Source organism: Mobula birostris, chromosome 7, assembly GCF_030028105.1.
Source record: "Mobula birostris isolate sMobBir1 chromosome 7, sMobBir1.hap1, whole genome shotgun sequence".
Lineage (NCBI taxonomy): Eukaryota > Metazoa > Chordata > Chondrichthyes > Myliobatiformes > Myliobatidae > Mobula > Mobula birostris.
Window position 1 is genome coordinate 111,391,688 of NC_092376.1, and position 25,095 is coordinate 111,416,782.

Below are 25,095 nucleotides of genomic sequence, written 5' to 3' on the forward strand. Positions count from 1 at the left end.
TTAAGTGAAAAATAAAATTGTTTTAAAATAATTCTTACAAATACCATCTTATTGCTTTGTTGAAAAACTAACTATGGCAGTTCCACCACAGAATTTAAATACTGAACACACATTTAAAGCAGACTGTAGTCAGTCACAGAAATGCATTCAGATATACAATTTGAATGTAATCCTAGGTTTAATTTTATTTCACTTTACAGAATCCATCATACATGTACGAAGTTTATCTAAACGTGGATGTATTTTAATTTCAGTACAATAATCAAGAACTTGTGAATTTAAATTCAATGTAGATAGTCATTTACATACTAGTCTCTCAGAAAATTAGTGCTGACATTTGCCAGTACCTCAACCGAGTAATTGTTCTTCATTGGCAAAGATAAAGGGCAAGTTTTTTTACTTGCAAAGATTAAAACCATGCCTGAATCTGATCTGCTAGGGACCAATGGGCATTTTCCCCACTCAGGACACTGATGCAGCCTAATAGTAGCATAAACCAATCAAAAGTCAGTTTAATTCATGTCCTATCAGTACCACACAACGTCACACGGGTAGTGTAAAGTAGTCTTGCTTTCTAATAATCCCATGTATTAACACATCCAGCAAATTAATAAATAGGCAGGAAGTGCAACCTGATAAAGGGCTTTCATCTTAAATCCTTTTGCTAATATCAGCTCATTTAAATAAAAGCACCTTGTACAGAATCAGAGGACAAGTTTCATCTACTCCTGAACACTGTAGCCAGACTTGAAGGTCCTATGCATGGATAGCTGCGTTTTTGAAAGTAGGTTTGGGAACATCACAATTCTCTACCATTGATGTTATATTAAAATGAGAAGCTCAGTATATGGTGGCATGTGCTCTGTAGAAACATTATCCTTTTAACAAGACTATTCTGCATACAGACCTCAGTTCAATGAGACGATGGCATGCTTTACAGCATTGATGACTTATAAGGTACACCAACCCAGCAACTGTTCAAAACTGCAAATCTCTTTAGTACAGCAAATACAAGATGAATAATGAGAAACTTAAAGACCAAAAAAGTTTATTTCAAAAAAAATGAGAACATGTGAAAAATGTTTAATTACAAATCATTTACTGCAACAAACAGAAGAGGGAAGCTCTTTAAGTAATGAACCTCTAAACAAAATGCATAAAGTTCCAAATAATTACAGAAACAAGCATAAATTTACTTTTGGGGTACAATTTTTTTGAACACTGTCAGTAGTTGATTTCATGCAATAAACTTCCAGGTTTATCTTACAACCCTCTATCTAAATTTCATAATTTCCTCGTTGTTCAACTCCACTTAAAATTCTGCTGTCAGAACTGTTTTTAAACAGATGCTGCTATTTGCAGTTAACCAAAGAGAGGAGGCACAAATAACCACTTCATCCATTTTTCATCCTCCCCTTAAACACAACTAAATAGTATCCATGTACCAAGAGAACCTGCATTTTATTAGTAGCAACATCATACCATTTCCTCAAGGAGTACAATTCTTGAATCCTTAATCCAACTTTTAACTCCAGGCCTGAATGTCCCAATTAATGTTTTAGTTAGCCACATTTCTACGATGAATAGTTTTCCTATTTTCCCCTTTATTCTCCTGTAATAAGCTCAGTTTGCTGCACAATACTAGAGTATGTAACACTGCAGCACTTAAGGTGTCACAGAGTTGTCACATCACCTTGACAACTCTGCTTGAGACTGTTGATAAAAATCATTCCCCATCAAGTTTGAGGTTGAGGAGCAATTAAGACCATAGGTTATGGCCATGACTGTCCTAACCAAGGGGACTAATACAAACTGTTTTGGTAATAGAGGTATGCTTCCAAAAGATTTTCAAGTCAGGAAATTAGCTTTAGGAGAAACGAGTGTAAAATTCATTATTTTAAACAGGAGCAAACACATCCATTTATTAACATTCAATTTACCCACCTATGATCAAGGGCTGGGGCACAGACTGTAGCAATGATTCAACTAGAAATAGAGCTCAAAATTATTTGACAAGCATGATTTATAATAAAGCAACCATAGCATATGGTTTGGACAACAGGATGTGGGACCAACAATCCAAAGGAGACTGCTCAACTGCAAGATTACTTCAGTTTTTGGAACAGTTTAATCCTGGAGAACTGGATTGCTGGTACTTTTCCTTGAATAATCTGCTAAAAGAATAATCAAGACGGCAGCAAATGGTGGGTCACAACATTCATATCTATGCAAATGATCAAACTAGATTATTATAAACAGGAAACAACGAATTTCCAATCAAGCAAATTAATCACCCTAACAAATTGTACTAAATGATGCAAAGTAGTTGACAGCTCTGAATGCTCCACATCAGAGAATCTTACTCCCTTCTGAATTAGTAGGTCCTGAATGATTCACCACTTGGTTTTCTACCCAACAGTTTCTCAAAGCAACCAAGGGGATCTTTCCCACCTCCAATTTACAACAGCAAACAGTTGCTATGACTACATTCATTCCTTTACCCCACTAAGAAATCCATAAGAGAAAAAAAGGTTCCAAAAAATCTCATGAAATTTCCACCGAGTCACTATTATTCCATTAAAAAGAAAGCTAAATTCAAACTTTGAGTACAGTACATTTTGCTTGACTTATTAATGGGCCACTGGAAAAGTTAATTTGCCAGGGTAGGAAACCTACAGTTTCTACTCCTGGCTGCATGCCACTGGATTCCTGATTGTCACAAATCTTGTTACAGATATTTAATGCTGTCTGTATAATTACAGCTCAATAAATGTAACATCACTCCTTCCAAACTCAAGTTTATAAAGAACTTGTCCCTCAATGACTTTCACACAACCAAAGTTTTCAATTACAATGACAATACAATTATATATTATCTTGTACACATAAGAAAATCAGAGCGATAATTAATCAGCCATGTTACCCCTCTCTCCCCCGCCAAAGGAGTTCAATTTCACCTAGAAAATCAATAATTCTTGCTTAGAAATATAGACAGTGTCATGTCTATAACATCCAAAATCACAACTCATAACTCCAGGATCACATTTCGTCATAAGTGAGAATGCTATTACACAATATATTATAGATAAAATGAAAGGTTACAAAGATGTGTTATGCAAGTTTCAAGGGAACGTTCACAAGACACAATGCATAAAAATTTCTAAAACATTAAAATTAGTCAACTTACTTACGAGGCTTTTGAAGAAAGGAAACATTTACAGTGGCTTGACAACATACTGGAAGTCCAGAGGCAACAAAGTAGTTAGCTTCAACCATCTGATGTTGGTTGGGCAGAGCTGCCTTTTTAACAGCCAAGGCGTCTTTTAAAAATTCAAATGGCAAAAAACTGTTGCTCCTTGCCAAGTTTCATTTGGAGGCACTACGTGTCAGAGGTTGCGAAGGGGACAGGAGGATGGAAGATAGGAAAAATCCAATGAGCCATGACTTGTGTAACTGAAAATAAGCTTTTGGCCAATCAACCTTGTGCTGTATTTAAATCAAATCAGAACAGATTAATGCAACCATGCCCTATACAAGTTTCTTGGCCTCAAAGAAGCTTTTCAAATGTCTCATCTGCCAGATTCCAGTCAGGATAAGTATCAGCGTTTGCACGATTGACCACCACAATACTCTCTGATTGGTGCTTTCACTAGTTCCCCGGAATCGTTCCTCCCGATACTGAAATGAGAAAAATATTTTCAGAATATAGACCATTTACAGCACAGAAGGCCACATCTTGTAGACCTCATTTTATTACCCTACTCTCCATACAAATGCAGGTAGTTAACACCCATTCCAGTTTTCCATGGTACAAGATCTCAGAGATAAGTGGTCACCATTCAATAGATCATTCAATAACTTCAACGGGTATAAAATATTAAGAGAATTATTCCGATCGACATCAAAATTAAATTCTTCTGAACATGTTAGCAAAATACTGATAATAGAAGGAAACCAATGGTTGCTAATGATTCAAAGCAGGTAATCGATAGGAAAATAAATGTGCACTGCTCGTTTATGCTCGAAACATTATTAGGTAGTTATAGGGCTATAACCATACAAAAGCAGTTTGCGGGTTCTGGAATGCGTTTCAGCAGAGATGAATTTTTTTTTTGCTTTGTCTAGAATTCTCAGCTTTGTTTTGCTATCTCGTTAACTGAAGTGACTTGGCTAATGACTGACTTTTCTGATGGAGGAAGCCAAGATGCTTCATGCACTCCGTACATCCAGTTGAACATGGTGGTGAATAGCACAGCCTTTACTTTTAACACACATAAGCTGGGCCAAGCAAGCTGCTGCTCTCTGCAAATGGAAACATGCAACTTAATGCTTTACTGAAAATGTTTTAATCATTAGGGACTCAAAATTCCACCTTCACGTCACTCCAATGATACTCAAACATACTCCATGTACACTATTCCATATATTATACTGTTGCAAGAATAATGCATTATACCTGGAGAGTTATAGCTAATTACTAGTTCTTTGCGATTTTGGTTTATCACTACCCTTCAATTGTTTAGTGTTCAACTGCATCATTTAGCATGGCAGTAAATGAAATTGGTTTAACCCTGTTTAAACCAGTTTTGCAGACATTTCAGGGTGCCTTGGTGTTCATTTGGAAATTCAAATCTTGGATCTTATTTGTTGCACTGCTCCCATCTCCTACGAATTTTTCAACATAGTAATTGGAAAAATACTTGATTCTTCACAGAACAAGTAGTATTTATTAACTGATTGCCTGAAAAAAATATTTATAATTCAAATTATTTTCTATCCTTTGAAATCTGAGCTCCTACAACTGTATGTACAACCTCACACATATGCCTTGTCTCCTTGCCTGTGGAAGACATGGACTCTCAGCTTCCTTGCCTCAACCATTTGCACCACAAAACATCAGTTATTGTTGTTGAGCGCTGCGCTGGCAAGGTCACCCAAACTTCAGTGAAGAATGGAAAACTTCTACTCTTCTTCAACTCTAGGGAGCATGAATTTCACCAGCCTGCCCAGGTCTCTGACCCCACGCTTCAATAAATGCCTCCCTTAAACCACCAGAGCATTCATTCAACAGCAATATCTCCCCGCAGTTAGAAGAGCATTACTTGCTTTTAAATTTGTCCCCAAGATTGCTGCAGAGATTGATGCTAAATGCCACAGCCACAAAAACAAGCAAATGATCAATAGACACATAGAAAATAGGTGCAGGAGTAGGCCATTCGGCCCTTCGAGCCTGCACCGCCATTCAGTATGATCATGGTTGATCATCCAACTCAGAACCCCACCCCAGCCTTCCCTCCATACCCCCTGATCCCTTTAGCCACAAGGGCCATATCTAACTCCCTCTTAAATATAGCCAATGAACTGGCCTCAACTGTTTCCTGTGGCAGAGAAATCCATAGATTCACCACTCTTTGTGTGAAGAAGTTTTTCCTCATCTCGGTCCTAAAAGGCTTCCCCTTTATCCTCAAACTGTGACCCCTCGTTCTGGACTTCCCCAACATCGGGAACAATCTTCCTGCATCTAGCCTGTCCAATCCCTTTAGGATTTTATACGTTTCAATAAGATCCCCCTCAATCTTCTAAATTCCAGCGAGTATAACCCTAGTCGATCCGGTCTTTCATCATATGAAAGTCCTGCCATCCCAGGAATCAATCTGGTGAACCTTCTTTGTACTCCCTCTATGGCAAGAATGTCTTTCCTCAGATTAGGGGACCAAAACTGCACACAACACTCCAGGTGTGGTCTCACCAAGGCCTTGTACAACTGCAGTAGTACCTCCTTGTTCCTGTGCTCGAATCCTCTTGCTATGAATGCCAGCATACCATTCGCCTTTTTCACTGCCTGCTGTACCTGCATGCCCACTTTCAATGACTGGTGTATAATGACACCCAGGTCTCCTTGCACCTCCCCTTTTCCTAATCGGCCATCATTCAGATAATAATGTTTCCTGTTTTTGCCACCAAAGCGGATAACCTCACATTCATCCACATTAAATTGCATCTGCCATGAATTTGCCCACTCACCCAACCTATCTAAGTCACCCTGCATCCTCTTAGCATCCTCCTCACAGCTAACACTGCCACCCAGCTTCCTGTCATCCGCAAACTTGGAGATGCTGTATTTAATTCCCTCATCTAAGTCATTAATATATATTGTAAACAACTGGGGTCCCAGCACTGAGCCTTGCGGTACCCCACTAGTCATGCCTGCCATTCTGAAAAGGTCCCGTTTATTCCCACTCTTTGCTTCCTGTCTGCCAACCAATTCTCTATCCACATCAATACCATACCTGCAATACCATGTGCTTTAAGTTTGCACACTAATCTCCTGTGTGGGACCTTGTCAAAAGCCTTTTGAAAATCCAAATATACCACATCCACTGGTTCTCCCCATCCACTCTACTAGTTACATCCTCAAAAAATTCAATGAGATTCATCAGACATGATTTTCCTTTCACAAATCCATGCTGACTTTGTCCGATGATTTCACCGTTTTCTAAACGTGCTGTTATCACATCTTTGATAACTGACTCTAGCAGTTTCCCCACCACCGATGTTAGGCTAACCGGTCTATAACTCCCCAGCTTCTCTCTCTCCACCCTTTTCTAAAAAGCAGGGTTAAAAGCCACCCTCCAATCCTCAGGAACTAGTCCAGAATCTAAAGAGTTTTGAAAAATTATCACTATTGCATCCACTATTTCTTGGGCTACTTCCTTAAGCACTCTGGGATGCAGACCATCTGGCCCTGGGGATTTATCTGCCTTTAATCCCTTCAATTTACCTAACACCACTTCCCTACTAGCATGTATTTCCCTCAGTTCCTCCATCTCACTAGACCCTCGGTCCCTTACTATTTCCGGAAGATTAATTATGTCCTCCTTACTGAAGGCAGAACCAAAGTAGTTATTCAATTGGTCTGCCATGTTCTTGTTCCCCATGATCAATTCACCTGTTTCTGTCTGTAGGGGACCTACATTTGTCTTAACCAATCTTTTTTTTTGCACATATCTATAAAAGCTTTTACAGTCAGTTTTTATGTTCCCTGCCAGTTTTCTCTCAAACTTTTTTCCCTTTCCTAATTAAGCCCTTTGTCCTCCTCTGCTGGACTCTGAATTTCTCCCAGTCCTCAGGTGAGCCGCTTTTTCTGGATAATTTGTATGTTTCTTCTTTGGAATTGATACTATCCCTAATTTCCCTTGTCAGCCATGGGTGCACTACCTTCCCTGGTTTATTCTTTTGCCAAACTGGGATGACCAATTGTTGTAGTTCATCCATGCGATCTTTAAATGCTTGCCATTGCATATCCACCGTCAACTCTTTAAGTATCACGTCTCATACCTTCAAAGTTACCCTTCTTTAAGTTCAGAACCTTTGTTTCTGAATTAACTATGTCACTCTCCATCTTAATGAAGGATTCCACCATATTATGGTCACTCTTACCCAAAGGGCCTCTCACGACAAGATTGCTAATTAATCCTTCCTCATTGTTCAATACCCAGTCTAGAATGGCCTGCTCACTAATTGGTTCCTCGACACATTGGTTCAGAAAACCATCCCGCATACATTCCAAGAAATCCTCTTACTCAGCACCCTTACCAATTTGGTTCACCCAATCTATATGTAGATTGAAGTCACCCATTATAACTGCTGTTTCTTTATTGCATGCATTTCTAATTTCCTGTTTAATGCCATCCCCAACCTCACTACTACTGTTAGGTGGCCTGTACACAACTCCCACCAGTGTTTTCTGATCCTTAGTGTTATGCAGCTCTACCCATATCGATTCCACATCCTCCCGGCTAATGTCCTTCCTTTCTATTGCATTAATCTCCTCTCTAACCAGCAATGCTATCCCGCCTCCTTTTCTTTCATGTCTATCCCTCCTGAGTATTGAATATCTCTGAATGTTGAGCTCCCATCCTTGGTCACCCTGGAGCCATGTCTCTGTGATTCCAACTATATCATAACAATCTGCACTTTTAATTCATCCACCTTGTTACGAATGCTCCTTGCATTGACACACAAGTGTTGCTTTTACAACACTCGTAGCCCTTATACAATTATGTTGAAAAGTGGCCCTTTTTGATTTTTGCCCTGGATTTGCCGGCCTGCCATTTTTACTTTTCACCTTACTACTTTTTGCTTCTACCCTTATTTTACACCCCTCTGTCTCTCTGCACTTGTTCCCAACCCCCTGCCACATTAGTTTAAATGCTCCTGAACAACAGTAGCAAATGCTCCCCCTGGAGGATTTGCTCCACTGAAAATGACTATCAAATTTGGTGCAATGTTACCCAAGGAAGTTCAAAGTGACCTCTATCTTTATCTGATTTTCACAACCAATTCTGGGTAACCCACAATACTGTTACTAAGCCAGAAAACAAAAATAGGTGTGGAGTAAACCCAAGCACAGTGACCACAGTCAACTCCTTGACACAGAATATAGGGACTTGTACCAAATTTTATTACTGTGGCGTATCCACATTCATAGTTTATTTCTTTTGCCATATTTTCTACAATTTCCCCACTCTTTGAACTCAAACTCTTGCCTTACTTCCCATTTTCATTTGTCTTTATCCTCCCACTGAGAGTTACAGTACTGGTCAAGCCTTTGGCAGCCTAGATTTTTTTAAAATGTGGTTCTGCATGATATGATCTCCATATAACCCTGATCTCCTCATCATAGAGGCTGTCTCGGATGACCTGGAAACAGAAGCACGTAAGACAGCCAAAGTCTACAGAAGAACTGTGGCAAGATCTCCAAGATGCCTAGAACAATCTACCAGCCAATTATTTTTTTTATATAAAGCTACATGACAATGTAACCAAAAGAATGCAGAGTGTTTTCTGCACTTTATTGTAAATTTTCCAATATTTATAAACTTTACGATTATTTTTGAAAGCACCTTTGTTTTACAGAATTTTTTTTAAAACATGTGCACAAGACCTTTTGCACAGCACTGTACAACTCAGCCTCTCCTCCTGCCCAGTCTACCCCTCCATTAATTATGTCCCTTTTCGCTCCTTAATCAAATGATAATTACAAATAAACCTCTCATTTACTCCCATGGTTGTATGCTTACTCTGATCACACCAGCATTCCTGGTTCCCTCACACATCTCCTTAATAGTTGCAAACAAGGCTACAATACACCCTCCTTACTATCATTACCACAAATCAGCAGTCACCTTAATGAGACCCTCCACTGGTCAAGGTTGACCATGGATGGTGCATCCCAGCTGTCTACAGGATAAGCAAGCCTGTACACAAGCCAGGCCAGTACGATATGGAGAGCAAGCTGTTGTCCATGTAGCAGGCTCCCCCTCTCCAGACTGCTGATGAACCCAAAGGAACAGCAGAGACTGATACAGCTTGGTACCAGAGGGTCACAGGAGCTACCAGTCAGCATTGAACTCAACATTGGCCAGTCTTAGGGACTACAGCTCTAGACTGTTCCTCAGGGTTTTCTCCCAAAGCCTCCCCCGCGAGTGGGTGTAGCCTAAGATCAGTTTTCCTTCTCCTATACGAGCTGCCAACCATGGTTGAAGGGCCCCATCTGCCCAAGGCAGCTGGTTTTAGGGCATCAGTAACCCACGTTTGCCCTTCTACTGTCACTAGAAACTGTTCCACCAGACTTGGTAGCTAAGCCACACATGAACACCAGAAGGTGGACTTGATTGTTAGAGGCTATTTGAGATGCACGCATTTACCAAGTGGTGGGAGCTTATCCCCACTACCAGTCCAGCTATAATACTCAACTTTGTAATACTTTTATATTAGGCCACCTATTTCCACCATCACCACTCCCAAAATTCCTGCCAACTTACCCGCTGGTAGTTCTGCTCTTTCTGTATTTGCTCCACTTGTTCAATCAGTTGCCTCACTCGAAGCTGAAGCTCTGAGAGCTTGTCCTTCGCTGCAATTTCAACATAATCATTTGCATGTTCACCAACCTGAATGTCCAAATGAACGCGCTGTAACAGAGAGAAAATCCTGAATTAAGACACCTTCTGTGCAAATGGTCGAGTCACCACTATGCTGAGACAAAGCAAGGAATCGATAATGAAACTTTAGGCAAGATGTTTTTTCTACATTGAATGAGAGTGTCAAACTATGAACATAAAGTCACAAGCCAAATTAGGGACACCAGCCTGAATTTGTTGACTATCGTTTTCCTCTACACTTATACATCCATCCACAAGCAAAATCAATTAAAATATCCCAGGAAATCTTTGATTCCCATAAAATTGATTGCGAGACCAAATCTAGGACACCAATCTCAAAGGAGGAACTTTATTTTTTTTAAGCTAAATATTGCTTCACATTAACAGTGCAAACCCACCTGACCAATATACTTTCAAGTATTTTTCCCTTTCTGGTGATCAATCAGGCAAACTAGTTTTTATCCAACATTTCTGCAGAAAACAATTCCAAAGCCATTTTCTCTCCCCCCCCCCCCCCCCGCCCCGCCATATCCAATGAAAAAGCTTAAGCATTTGAATAAAAGGTCAGTCATTCACGTTCCCAAACCATCTCCAAGGGACAATTTATACAACTAATGGTGTGGAGTAGCTGCAGAAAATGGAAGGTAGAATAGTCTGCCTTTTAAATAAGGGTATAGTTTTGCACCTTGCTAAATTACATTCGTGTTACATGCACAACTCTGTTCTTCAAATTACATAAAGAATAGGCATGAAAAAGATGTTACAGATTTGAAGATATGACAAAAATGGATTAACTTGCAATAAAACCTCTATTGATGAAAGAACAAAGCAAGAGACAACAGAGGTGGTTATTGGCAGAATTCTTTAGGATAAAGGTTTAAGTACTTCCTTAACTGCAAAGTATTTCAGAACACTTGTAATTTAAACAGCAATAAATAAATACATCTTTCTTTTGTTTTTGGCTAGCCCACAACAAAAAAAGACATTAAAATAGCCAGTGAAAAACTCAATAATAAAATTCAGGAAAAATTTTTTACCAAGCAGGAGAAAGAATATGAACATGTCACAGAGAATAGATGAACAACTAAAAATGTTGAAAGTAATGCTGGATAAATAGGTAGAATGAAATAGAATACACTTGTGGAAGTGAACGAAGCAGAATGAGAGTTAATGGCATGATAAAACAGTACTGACCTATGCTATATAGTAAAATATTTATTGTTACTGATTTTAGCCTTCTCTTCGCCGTGTGAATTGGTGTCATTCGTACATTCATTCCTTACCAGCACTCCTGATGCAAAGAGAGAGAGTTTGGTGGAATTAGAGTGCAGGCAGATCTGATGTTCTCCTGGAATGTGAGAGGTGAATGTAAATCGGCCCTCAGCAGCATACTGTCGTGAGAGAACAACCTGCACAGGATAAGAAGGCAATACAGTAAATATTTGATTTTCTCTATTTTACCATTTTTGAACCTTGAGCACGATAAAATACTGGACTGGCAGTTAGCAGTCTGGCACGTAGAAAAACATCCACTCTATTTTATTAAAATAAGCTGGGCTGATAAACCCATGGGCCATCAACAGCAACAATATACTTGAGTGTTAACTTTCAACAAACCTGAACGTAACTTGTCATTATGAAAATGACAAAATTATCTGAGAAGGGTCCAAGATTAGTCCGAGATCCAAGGGCTGGGAAACTGGTATTGGGAAAATTATTAGAAAAACTCTGAGACAGCTTAAATCTGCACTGAGAGACACAAGGTGACTGAAGACAGTTATGGTGAATGTGTTAGATATTGGTAGTTTCTGACCAAAAGGACTAAATCATTTTGAGGAATCAACAAGGAGCACTATATTTGATGGTCATTTGGCAATACACTGATGAATCAATCAGGAAGCAAGTTATGTTAGAACTAGTATTGTGAGTGTGATGGAATTAATGATCTCATAGTAAAGGAAATTGGTACTTGATGAATCTCAATAGATTGAAAGGAATATTCCATGAGAAGAATGTGGAGTCTGACTAAGGAAGCTAAGGTATAACAGGACAAAGATGAATGTTTCAGATTAGTGATAAGCCAGAGTATTGGGAAATTTGTAGCTATGACTAAAATATAATTGAGGGAAAAGATAGGGCATTACAGTAAAGAAACAAATAATAAAAACAGATAGTAAACACTTCCATAGATAAGAAGAATGGATAAATATACTGCATTTGTACTTCCAGAAGACATTCAATTTCTGTCAAACGCAGGCCCGGGTGTAATAATGCTTGAATTGTCAGCTAACAGAAAATATAGTCAGGATAAAAGTGTCAATTTTGAATTGGCTGGTGCATTGCCTGAAGGTGTACAGTGCTGGGTGCTCAACTATTTGTAACCTAGATTAATGGGTAAAGGGGCCAAATAGCTAAGCGCATGCTGATATAAAGATGGGTGGGCTTTCAAGTCTCAGAACAACTGAGCCTGGAAAGTGATTATAGCTTAACATCTGTAGTCGGGAAGATGCTTGAAGCTGTCATTAAGGAAGAAATAGCGAAACATTTAGAAAGTAGTAGTTCCATTAGACAGACACAGCATGGATTTAGAAGGGGCAGGTCCTGTTCGACAAACTTACTGGAGTTCGTTGAGGACAAAATATGTGCAGTGGATAGAGGGGAACAGGTGGACGTCATATACTCCGATTTCCAGAAGGTGTTCGATAAGGTGCCGCACAAGAGACTTAGAAATAAGATACGGATGCATGGAGTTGGACAAAGTGTACTGGCATGGATAGTGGATTGATTAACCAATAGAAAGGCAGAGAGTTGGTATAAATGGGTGTTTCTTCGGTTGGCAGTTGGTGGTGATTGGGATGCCGCAAGGGTTGGTGCTGGGCCCACAGTTGTTTACCATTTACATTGATGATTTGGAAGAGGGGACTGAGTGCAGTGTAGCAAAATTTGCTGATGACACTAAACTGAGTGGAAAAGCAAATTGTACACAGGATGTGTAGAGTCCACAGAGGGATATAGGTAGGTTAATTGAGTGGGCAAGGTCTGGCAGATGGAATACAACGTTGGTAAATGCGAGATCATCCACTTTGGAAGGAACAGTAGAAGAGCAGATTATTATTTAAATGGTGAAAGATTGCAGCATGCTGTTACGCAGAGGGACTTGGGAGTGCTTGTTCATGGATCGCAAAAAGTTGGCTTGCAGGTACAACAGGTTATTAACGCAAACGGAATGTTGGCCTTCATTGCTAGAGGGATTGAATTCAAGAGCTGGGAGGTCATGCTACAACTATACAGGGTACTGGTGAGGCTGCACCTGGAGTACTGTGTTCAGTTCTGGTCTCCATACTTGAGGAAGGTTATACTGGCTTTGGAGGCAGTGCAGAGGAGGTTCACCAGCTCGATTCCAGAGATGAAGGGGTTAACCTATGAGGAGAGCTTAAGTCGCCTGGGACTATGCTCTCTAGAATTCAGAAGAATGAGAGGGGATCTTATAGAAACATACAAAATTTTGAAAGGGATAGACAAGATAGAAGTGGAAAAGTTGTTTCCATTGGTAGGTGAGATTAGAACTAGGGGGCATTGCCTCAAGATTCAGGGGAGAAGATTTAGGATGGAGATGAGGAGAAACTGTTTTTCCCCCAGAGAGTGGTGAATTCCGATATATCGAACATGAAGTGTTAGCATGCAGATACAGCCAGTGATTAGTAAGGTTGATAGAATATTGGTCTTGACTGCAAGGGGGTGGAATATAAAAGCCGCATAGTTTTGTTACAACTTTACAGGGCATTTGTGAGAATGCAACAGTGCTTACAATTTTGGATCCTTATTTTCAAAACGGGATATGCTCTAAAAATAATACTTAAGGCAGTGAAGAAGGCGGCTTACGAGTTTGATTCATGGGATAAAGAGATTGATGCAAAAAGGTTGAGTGTATATTTAAAGCGCAGAAAATGAGAGGTTATTCTAGTGAAAAACTGAGATTAACAACTGATTGATCAGTTAACTGATTAATCAGTCGCTAATAGAATGGTTCCCCAACTAAGTGTAGACAAGGAGCATTCTCCCCCCCTCCCCACCTCAAGGACTGTTAACTTTGCAACTCTTTAAACAAGGGGGAGAACATGGCGCGACGACAGCGCGCGTGGCCACTTCGGTGATGAATATCTGTTATCTGTCAAGTAGGGCACCATGCACAATCCAGATTTGAAGGAGACAGACGTGAGAGCACAGTGGAACATCTGGAAAACTTCTGAAATGTCTGCTTTGCTGCCGCTGCTACTGTGTGGTAACCGGAATCTCTGGAGCTGAAGGCCCCGAAATCCTCGGCTTTGCGTGTTTCAGTGGCCGGGAGAGGTCGAAGGCACTCGGCAGAGGATGGCACTCGGGAGGCTGTATCGGAGTTTTCGGACAAATGAACTCAGGGTCGGCTGCTTCCAAGGTATCGGCAAGTTGACGGTGCCTAGAGGTTTATGGCAGGGAGTTTCTCCCTTTTGCCACCTGCTATCGGGGACTCGGGAGTCAATCAACTCGGGACTTTGAGACTGTTTTTTACTGTGTCTACGGTCTGTTCTTTACCAAATTATGGTACTGCTTTGCACTACTGTAACTATATGTTATAATTATGTGGTTCTGTCAGTGTTAGTCTTTGGTCTGTCCTGTTTTCTGTGATATCACTCCGGAGAAACATAGTATCATTTCTTAATGCATGTATGCATTTCTAAATGACAATAAAAGAGGATTGAGTGTTCTCATAATCTAACAAAGGCCACTGGGTAGAAAATGTTAAATCCTTTAACTCTCCAGGCTGGAGATTTATAGAGAATTAAGCTATCATGGAGTCGAGGGGTGTGGTAAAGTGTTGTTGCAGCTAGCAAAGGATCAGTCACATTACTGAATGGTAGGGCAGGCTTAAGAAGCCAATTAGCGTGTTCCTGTTTTTTTTTAATTTAAGCTTTATGAACTCTATCGAGTTTGCTGATAAAGCCCAACAACTCACACTGATCCAAAAAGATACCAATGGATTAGTTAGCTGGACACAAAAAAGGACAAATAGATTTAATTTTCAAAATATGAGATAATGCGTTTGAGAGGGGCAAAGGTAGAAAGTAAATGCACAAAGATATCCAACTTAGCAGGGAGCAGCAAGGGGAGCTTGGAGATCCCAAAAAATAGGATAAGCAGATAAAATGGCTAAGGCTGCATTCAGTATATTTGACTTTAATTATACAAGGTACAGTAAGCTCGATCAAGAAATTCATTTTACTAGGTTACACAGGAGTTAAGCTACAGCAAGAGTACTGTGTACACTTCTGCTCAAAACATCACAGGTGGACATTATAGGCTTAGCAGGAGGAAAGGAGATTTGCAACTACATTGCCAAGGCTGGAGAACTTGAGCTATGTAGGGCGACAGATCAGGCTGTTAAAAGGGGTGTGATGGGAGATTAAGTATAAAATCGTGAGAGACCTAGGCAGCATGCTCGGGACATTCAGAAGTAATAGAACAGAGGGAAGTTCAGGATTTTTGTTTTTGAAACACAGAATAGTGGCGTGCTATGTCTCTAATTCTGGAAAGGAAAATGAGGAAAAGACTGTGGAGGTTAAATTCACATATACTCAATAACCCAAAAGTAATGGAGAAATTAAGGGGAGAAATCAAAGAATACTTAGACCATAATGACACGGGAGAAACATCACCAGTGATCTTATGGGATACATTGAAAGCTGTACTGAAAAAATTCAATGCACAAAAATTAGCAGACCTTCAAGGAAAATTTAAACAACTTCAAGTTGTAGATTAGCAACAAAATTAGTTCTAGTTTAACAGGAAATTAAGAAAGTGCAAAGTGAAATTGATGATATATACACATTGGAAACTCAAAAGAAACTTTCTTTACCTGAGACAAAAGAATTATGAAGTAGGAGGGGAAAAAAAAGCTAGATTATTAGCATATAAATTACATAAACAATAAGCAGACAATACAATTCATAAATAACCCAAAGACAAAGCTTGTGGAGAATACAATAGGGAAAATTCAAGAGGGTTTTGAAACATATTATCGAGAGCTGTACTCTCAACCCCGGGCCTCCAATGAGCCTTATATGGACACTTCCCTGAATTCTTTAGCTCACAGATTTATAAAATGATTGCCTATTAGAACCAGTAACTGCCAAAGAACTGAATGCGGCCATCTCTAGATTAAAGGCCGGACAATCTCCAGGCTCTGATGGGTTTACCTCAGAGTGGTTCAAATCACTGAAGTCACAGCTAGTTCCATTATTACTAACACCTTTAAATGGGTCTTATAGAGAGGAGAAATTCCACCTTGCTGGAGAGAGGCGATTATCTCAGTTATTCCTAAAGAGGGTAAAGATAAACTAGAATGTGGTAATTACCGGCCAATCAGTGTTCTTAATTTGGACTACAATTTATTTCCATCTATATAAGCTCGTAGACTGGAAAAGCTTCTACCTGGCCTCATCCACTTAGACCAGACTGGGTTCAGTCAGCAAAGACAAACTCAGGACAACATAAGGAGAACCTTACACATACTAGAACAGGTTATTAAGAACGGGAGAGACAATGGTAGTGGGATTAGACGCTGAGAAAGCTTTTGATTCAGTTAGTTGGACATTCCTATACAGAGTGTTAGGAAGATTCGGCTTTCAAGAAAAGTTTATTAAAGTAATCCAGACTTTATATGACAGCCCTACAGCTCAAATTAAGATAAAATGGGGACCTCTCTGACTCTTATTTTAGAGAGGAACGAGACAGGGATGCTCAATTTCTCCTCTCCTTTTTGCACTATACATTAAATCTCCTGCCCAACTAATAAGACAGAGCAAAATTGTAAAAGGTATCAAGGTGGCAGGGATTGAACAGAAGGTGGCGCTATTCGCAGATGACATTTTAGTCTATTTGAGTGAATCAGAAAAATCATTTGTAGGATTGTTTACACTGTTGGATGAGTTCGGGAAAATATCAGGTTATAAAATTAATGTAAAGAAAACATACGTTTTGTCCTCAAGTTATACAGCATCCAAAAAACTGCAGGATACTTATGATCTTAAGTGGGAAGCTAAATCATTAAAATATTTAGGAATAACCCTACCAAAAGATCTTTCAACATTGTCACAGGTAAATTATGGGCCATTAATTTCAGAGATAAAAGCAGATATACATAGGTGGAATCTTATCCCCTTTTTAAGTTTAAATTTAATTTTAAATACCATAAAATGAATATTCTCCCTCGGTTACTTTATCTTTTCCGGACTTTACCTGTGGAGGTGGACGATAGTCAATTCAGGGAATGGGACAAATGGATTTCCCACCTTACCTGGCAAGGAAAGAAACCTAGAATCCAATTTAACACCTTACAGTTAGGTAAGGAAGGAGGAGGTATGACACTTCCTTGTTTGAGAAATTATTTTTATGCTTCACAGATAACCCCTCTTATATACTTTATACTTTATTGTCGCCAAACAATTGGTACTAGAACGTACAATCATCACAGCGATATTTGATTCTGTGCTTCACACTCCCTGGATTACAAATATTAAATATTAAAGATATTAAAAATAGTTAAAATTAGTAAATATTAAGAATTTAAATTATAAATCATAAATAGAAAATAGAAAAATAGGAAGTTAAGGTAGTGCAAAAAAACCAAGAGGCAGGTCCAGATATTTGGAGAGTACAGCCCAGATCCAGTTATTGGTGCAATAGGGAATATAAGGCTAGATGGAAGGAAATAGAATTTGGATTGATTGACAGTTTTCCTCTACAGGTCTCAATAGCTGACAAAGGATTGATGGCCCAATTGGAAAAGATTAAACACAGCTCGATAAATCTCACATTAAAAGTATGGCAGAAGGTGGCTAATTCATGTGGAATCAATAACATGTTAAAACTTTTCAGATGGTGTGCTTATGATACCAAATTTCTTCCCAGCAGAGGGGATAAAAGATTTGAACTGTGGATAAAGAAAGGTCTTACAACCTACCTCTCAGTCACACATAAAAGTGTATTCCAAAGTTTTCAATCCCTGCAAGACAAACATGGTCTAGAACACAATGACTTTTTTTCAGGTACTTTCAAGTACGAAACTATGTTAACCAGAGTTGTAGATATATAGACTTAATCAACAGTAGAATTAGAATTTTTCAAGATTCTGAATTCGGCTTAGAGTTCAATACCAAGTAAACCAATTTCTCGATTATATAATGCCCTCTCTCGTGCCAAAAATGAAAACACATTGTATATTAAAGAGAAGTGGGAGAAAGAAGCGGGGTTGGTACTTTCAGAGGAGGCTTGGGGGAAAATATGCAGCTTCCAGTGGTCTTCGACTAACCCTTTGATTTGGAGAGAACATTGTTGGAAAAATATTATAAGATACTTCAAGACACCATACCAGGAGAAATATAAAGACACAAACGTGGCGTGTTGGAGAAGGTGTGGCTCCAAGGAGGCAAATCATTTCCATATTTTTTGGGATTGCCCTAAATTAAGTTTATATTGGGAAGGTATTCACAAAACATTAGATAAGGTGTTTAAGACTCAGATACCTCTGAACTTTGACTCTCTCTACTTGGGGCATGCATTGTTTTTGGAACAGAAGAAAGATATAAAGCTGCTGCAGGCCCTTTTAGCGGCAAGTAAGAGATCAATCATCAGAAGGTGGTTAAATCCAATATCACCTACATCAGACAATTGGCATGAAATCATTTTGGAAATATTTAAAATAGAAAAGATGACCTACTCTGAGAATTCAAAAGGAAAAATTTTATCAAATTTGGAATAAATGGTTTGAATTTATAACCCCAGAGCGAGGAGACTTCAGGTGACTCTCCTAATGGTTTATACGGTTTGTCTCACCAACAAAGTAGAAGTGTTAACGTAAGCACCCTTGGCTCGAATGTTTACTGTTCTTTTTTTTGGAAAATGTGGAATTAACACCAGTAAAGAAAATACCTACGGAAATTTTGGACCAGAAGAGATACATGGAAATTAGTATTAATATTTTTATAATAACTATTATCATTATTTACTTTAATAGAGTGGAATTGCAATTGCACATAAACATCTATTTGAGTGCCTAATTATTTTCTATATTATCTCAATGTGCAATTATGAATATACAAATTAATATAGATTTACTCACATAAAAAATGGAAAAGGTTGTATGTAAAAAAAAAGTTTGTGTATTACTTGTGAATACCTTATCCAAATAAAAATAAAATTTAAAAAATACAGAATAGTGGCAGGTAGGAAAGTCACTGTCTGAAATAGCAACATTGGCTGAAACAGTCTTCGTATTTAAAAAGGTGTCAACACAGCTAAGGATCACACTGAAAAATGGGGCTCCCTGGAAAAGAAAATCCTTTCTTGGCCAGCATTGGCCAAAATACCTCTTTTCTACAAAAGAAATTCCTTGTATTCTATAAATCACAAACAGTCAACAATGCAGATTTCTTTTAATGTTCGGTTAAGACCTGCTTAACAACGATTTACCTCACTGAATACAAATAGAAAACTTTTCATAAATAGGTAGTTTTTTCCCTGAAACAAAACCAAACTGGAAGGAAAAGATGCAGAAAGAAATCAATGCTAATATCCTACATTTTAATTCAAAATCTATTTGGAAAGCTGATTACTTTGGACTGAGGCACTGCCAGAGAGGTTTTACATTAATTTGGAGTATACTATACCTTTTCATCAGGATCTTTCACTTCCACAAACATTCCCAGCCCTGGAGGAGATGGCAAATACTGCTCCCTCTGTTTGTCATACATTAATGTCTTGTAATTACCTGAAAAATTAAATGAAAAACTGACCATTATTTGCTAAACTACACCAACTGTTCCAGCAGGCATCAGAAATAGCCCGAGACTGTTTATTGGAAACCAAATCTTTCTGGCCAACTGATCAATCTATGTTAACAAGCTAGGGGCAAAATACTACAGATGCTGGAATCTGGAGCAACCAAAAATGTGCTGGAGGAATCCAGCAGGTCATGCAGCATATGGGAGGAAAGAAACTGTCAACGTTTTGGGTCCAAACCTTGCAGCAGGACTGAATGAGAGGCAAGATAGCCAGCACAGAGAGGAGAAAGGGAGTGGCAATTGATGGACTGAGGAGGGGTGTAAGATAATAAGCAGGTAGTGCCAGGTAGAGGTGGTGAGTTGGGGTGGAGGTAAGAAGCTGGTTAGGTATGACTCCGGCACTAAACCCTAACCTTTCAGGTTTAGTAGGATGGAAATTGGAGACAATTATGAGAAATAATAATACTGGACTACACAATTATAAATCAGCAGCTTTTAACTCACACACACAGAAAGACAGCACAAAAGAAAAAAAAAATTGCAATGAACAAGTGAGGTATCTGTGGGAAGAGAAACCAAGGTCAAAAACAAGTTGTTAGAACTATGTGGGGAGATGTTCCTCAGATCTCCTCTCTGCGGATTCCAGCCTTGCAGTCCCACAGCCCACTTCCATCTCCTGCCCAAGAGGGCTTGTAATAACCCCAAATCTGTTTCTTCTTATTGACTCCACACTTTTTCTCCAGTCCAGTCCCTTCCACTTAACATCTGTCACAAATGATCCCCTCTCCACTTTGGAAATTCCCAATTTCTTGGTCCCACCAGCTCATCTTTATGAAAGTACAGTCCTTCACCATGAGGACCCTCCATTTCTTCCCTGAATAGAAACCCAGCTCTTGTCTACCATAAATCTGCCTGTCATTCTCAAACTTAACAACTCTTTCAACTCCTCTTCAGATAAAAAGATGTAACCATAAACTCATACGTGCCTTAATCTACACCTGTCTTTTGGTGGGATGCATGAAGCAAATTTTAGTTCAGCCCTACCTGGACCCCATCCCCAACTCTTTTCTTCGTATGTTGACAACTGCTTTCATGCAGCTTCAATGCATTCATACAGAATGTTAAAAGATTACTTTTGATACCAATTTCCACATAGTTCATTTTCATATGGTCAATCTCTTACTAATCCCCTTGTCAATTCCTGCCTCCATCTGAGGGAGATGCCCATTAACTTAACACCCATTACAAATCTACAAACTCCTACAACTAGCTCTACAAGCTTGCCTCCTGCAGATTCACAATCCATTTGCCCAGTTTCTCTAACTTATTCACATCTTCTCTATTGATGACACTTTCCACACAGATGTTCTGAGATGACTTCCTTCTTCTGAACCATGGTTACCCCTTCACCAGATTACACACAGGAGGGAGACAAAATTTGGCTGAGTGGTGTCACAACAACAACCTCTCACTCAATGTCAACAAGGTCAAGGAACTTCAGGAGGGGAAAACCAGAGATCTCTGAGTCAGTCCTCATTGAAGGGTCAGAGGTGGAGTGGGTTAGTAACTTTAAATTCCTGGGTGTTACTGTTTCAGAGAATCTATCCTGGACCTATCACATAAATGTAATTGCAAAGAAGGCACGACAGCGCCTCTGCTTCTTAGGAGTATGCGGACGAACTGCTGCAGCTATGTAGTGGAGAGTATTGACTGGCTGCATTGTGGTCTGGTGTGGAAGCACCAATGCCTTTGAACTGAGAACCTTACAAAAAGATTGTGGATTCAGCCCAGTACAGCACAGGTAAATCCTTCCCAACCTCTCAACACATCTACACGAAACATGGTCGTAGGATCGATCAGAGATCCCACCAGCCAGGTCATGCTTTCTTCTCGCTGCTGCCATCAGGTAAAAGGTACAAGACCTTCGGGACTCGCACCACCAGGTTCAAGGACAGGTACTACCCCTCAACCATCCTGAATAAAAGATTAACTACACTCACTCACCCCATCATTGAAATGTTCCCACAACCAATTATCTCAGGCTCTCGTTATTTATATTTGTATTTGCAGGGTTTGCTGCCTTCAGCATTCTGGTTTGATCTTTCATTGATCCTGTTCTATTCATGTTACTATTCTACAGATTCACTGAGTATGCCCACAAGAAAATGAATCTCTGGGTTGCACATGGTGACATACATGTACTTTGATAACAAATTTCATTTGAACTTCGACTTCACCTATTTCTCAACTTCTGCTCCCACAGCATGCAACAATAGTTTCCCTGGCTTTTACTATCCACCCCATCTACCTCTGCATTCAACAGATTATGTGCAATTTGTTCTACCTTTGATGAAATTCCACCACCAGACACCAACTCCTTTGCCCAACATGGAATTATTCCATTCACAACTTTATACTCTGCTCGCATCACATTCTGGGACTCTATGCCCCTCTATGCCTAGCAGATATTCACTTACACTAACTAGTGTACTGCATTCAATGTTAATATTGTGGTCTCCACTAGTCTGTGGTTATCAAATGCAGTTTCGATGACAGCTTTGCAGAGCATCTAAACACAGACCAAGCTTCCTGGTGTGTGATACATTAACTTTCCATCCCACTGGTCTCCTGCTCAGGTATGAGCCCCAATGTAACTGTGAAGAATATCTATGTAGGCATACTGCAGCCATTCCAGACTCAATATCAAACTCACAATTTCAGCTAACTCATTTTTTCGACACTGGAATGGGTCAGTTCATCCATATGTAGTACCGAGTCAGCTTTTCCTTCATACAGCCTGACCAGCCTCATCATCCTCAGCTAACATCCTCATGGATCATTTTTAAACAAGCTTTTCCATCAGATAACACCAAGTGCCAGAGGCCAAAGTGTCATGACTCATGACGTCAACTAAGCAAATACTGATAAACTTCTGGGGCGGAGCAGTCACGATGAGCTAAACGGTGAATTCTTTGCTTACACCTTCAGAAATAGCTCTATTTCTATCTTTGATGTCTCAAGGTTCTTTTGAAGACCCTGACCTGGAGTTACACTCTGACTTCAGTTCTTTGCGGGAATGGGACCAGCTCTCAGGGTCTCACGACCAGCTGCTTTTTGATATCCCAATGACACGGCCTGCTGTGGGCTGTGCGCCCGAAGAGCTGCGCCTCTCTGGGGCCAACTCTCTGGGAACAGAGCTCGGAAAAAGCGATGCAACAAACTTTTAACATCGTAAATCAGTGAGTTGTTCGTTATGTCTCCCCTCTCGCTGTGAAACAGGGACAGCTCTTTTTCCCTTATTGGGGGGGGGGGGAGGAAAGAGAGACAGACAGAGAGAGACAGATAGAGACAGAGCGACCGACCTGTGGTACGTTGAATTACCAGGTGAACGAGTAGTCTTTGGGGTACTGCAAATCTGTGTCTTTACTGATGCTTGCTGAAAGCTTGAGTGCTTGGTGGAGGGCACTGATGCTTTTTGCTGATGGTGTGGGGGGACTGTTTCTTGCTTGTGCATGAGAGGGGAGAGCAGGGGGGCTTTGGGGTTCTAACATTTAATTGTCATTCATTTTTTAGGGCACTCCTGTTTTCAAGGACGATTGCAAAGAAAAAGAAATTTAGGATGTATATTGTATACATTTCTCTGACTTTAAATGTACCTATTGACTTATTGAATGCTATATAGCAATTATATAGCATAACTTGCATTATGACTTTCAAAGAGGACAAAGGCATGGGTCAAACCTTCAAACATATAATTGCCAATAACATCTATAGGTAGAATCTAGAGGCAGATGTAATTGTCCATCAATTTAGCATTTTACTTCATCAAAAAGCACTTTCCTCTCAGCATCAGCTTTTATGGGAAAATCGTACATTCTGATGCATTCCTGCCATCACCTAGGTATGACATAAGAATGCATCTACATTTCCTAATTTTTGAAACAGCTGCAAAGACAAGGAGCTGATGAACATTGAGCAAAAACACATCAGCTTGAGACAATTCTTCACATCTTGAAACTAATCATTTTTAAACACAAAACATAAATAACCAGCCCCACAGAATACTCTAACATTAAAATCATGGCTAATGAGATTGCAACCTCAACTCCACATTCCCACCTAATCTGTTACCTCTTTATGTACCACATACTTGTCTGGAAAGAAATACCTCCCTGCCCTTTGTGTCTCATCCCTCTTAAATAGACATCTCTTACTTTTAACATTAAGTTGTGCCAGCATTATGAACATCTACACACTATTAGTATTCACTGCCAATGTGGAGATAAATTCCTCAATACACTTAGAAAAAGTTCCCAATGTGGCCGATGTTGCACAAATATTTGCAAAGCTGCTTAAACATTAAGCCAGGTCATTCCATCCATGGAGAATTAGCAAGGTTCCCAGTTCACATATAGGAATGGAAGTGAAAGAGTTTGGCAGAACACACAGTAAGTGCTGGAATAAACCTCAAATCCCCACAACTCCAGTAAAACTTTCTGACTTTACCCTTCCATACCCAAAAGGGCATGATCGAAGTCCTCACTTGATTCATTAATTCCATCAGACATGGCAACAGCAACCTTGATAGAACCATCCACTACATAACACTCGACATACAAATTTCAGTGACATTGCAAAGATACACTCCTTTTCCTCAAGAGAAATTATTAATTAACTAACTCTAAAGCGCATTTATGACTGCTGCTCCCAAGTCACTATAACAGTTCTTTCCTAATAAAGTGGCGACTCATACTACTGGCATATAAAAAGTAAAAGCTAACAACAACTAGAAGTGTATCACCTGATTAAGATTTTACAATTGAATACAAAGAAATTAAATGCGTTAGTCTAAAGAACTCAGGACCCTCGAGATGCAGATTACAGGCCCCAGTATCCTTCAAAGATGTTTTTATAAAACCGTCCAAAAACACTTGCTATGTCAGCCAGCACTCACCACCCTCAGCAATCAACAACAGTAGGGACAGCAGACTGTGGCTTCAGCCCCAAGCCCGGCTCAGGCCCCGCCAGCTATCTGCCCGTCCCGAAAGAGTGTACGTGTCAATCAGAGGCCCAGGCAGCCACACGTTATTTATTTTACCTATGACCATAGTCTCATCGGGTATCTCCTCGATGAAGCATTTCTTCTCTGTCTCCCCAATGTGGAAGTAAAGGCCGGAGCACAGGGTGGCGGTGAAAAGGAACAGCAACAAGCAACGCAGCCATCCACCCACCGCCATCTTAGTTTAGCAACCCGCAACACGCCTGCGTGCAACTCGCAGCCGGCGAAGGAACCGGTATGCGCAGGCGCTCTGTGACGTAACCAGCGAGGAGCC

General features: G+C 39.8%; 1 protein-coding gene and 1 long non-coding RNA gene across 3 annotated transcripts in view; one reads left to right on the top strand and one right to left on the bottom strand.

The window, feature by feature from the left end:
* The window catches only part of LOC140200366 (uncharacterized), a 46,108-nt gene extending 30,488 nt beyond the window's left edge, over positions 1–15,620 (top strand). The window contains exons 3-4 of one of the 2 annotated variants that reach the window (XR_011886612.1): positions 11,179–11,378; positions 14,124–15,620. This is a non-coding gene — a long non-coding RNA (uncharacterized lncRNA). Of the gene's footprint in view, positions 1–8,686; positions 8,941–11,178; positions 11,379–14,123 lie in introns of those variants that run through there. The other variant, XR_011886611.1, reaches the window with a different exon arrangement.
* Positions 1,032–25,039, bottom strand: LOC140200365 (transmembrane emp24 domain-containing protein 9-like). Its single transcript, XM_072263588.1, has 5 exons — positions 24,861–25,039; positions 19,649–19,749; positions 11,228–11,353; positions 9,828–9,974; positions 1,032–3,678 (listed from the first exon to the last, which is right to left on the bottom strand). The coding sequence occupies exons 1-5, from the start codon at positions 24,997–24,999 to the stop codon at positions 3,529–3,531; spliced, it is 663 nt and encodes a 220-aa protein (XP_072119689.1). The 5' UTR covers positions 25,000–25,039; the 3' UTR covers positions 1,032–3,528.
* Between the last annotated feature and the right edge of the window lie 56 nt (positions 25,040–25,095).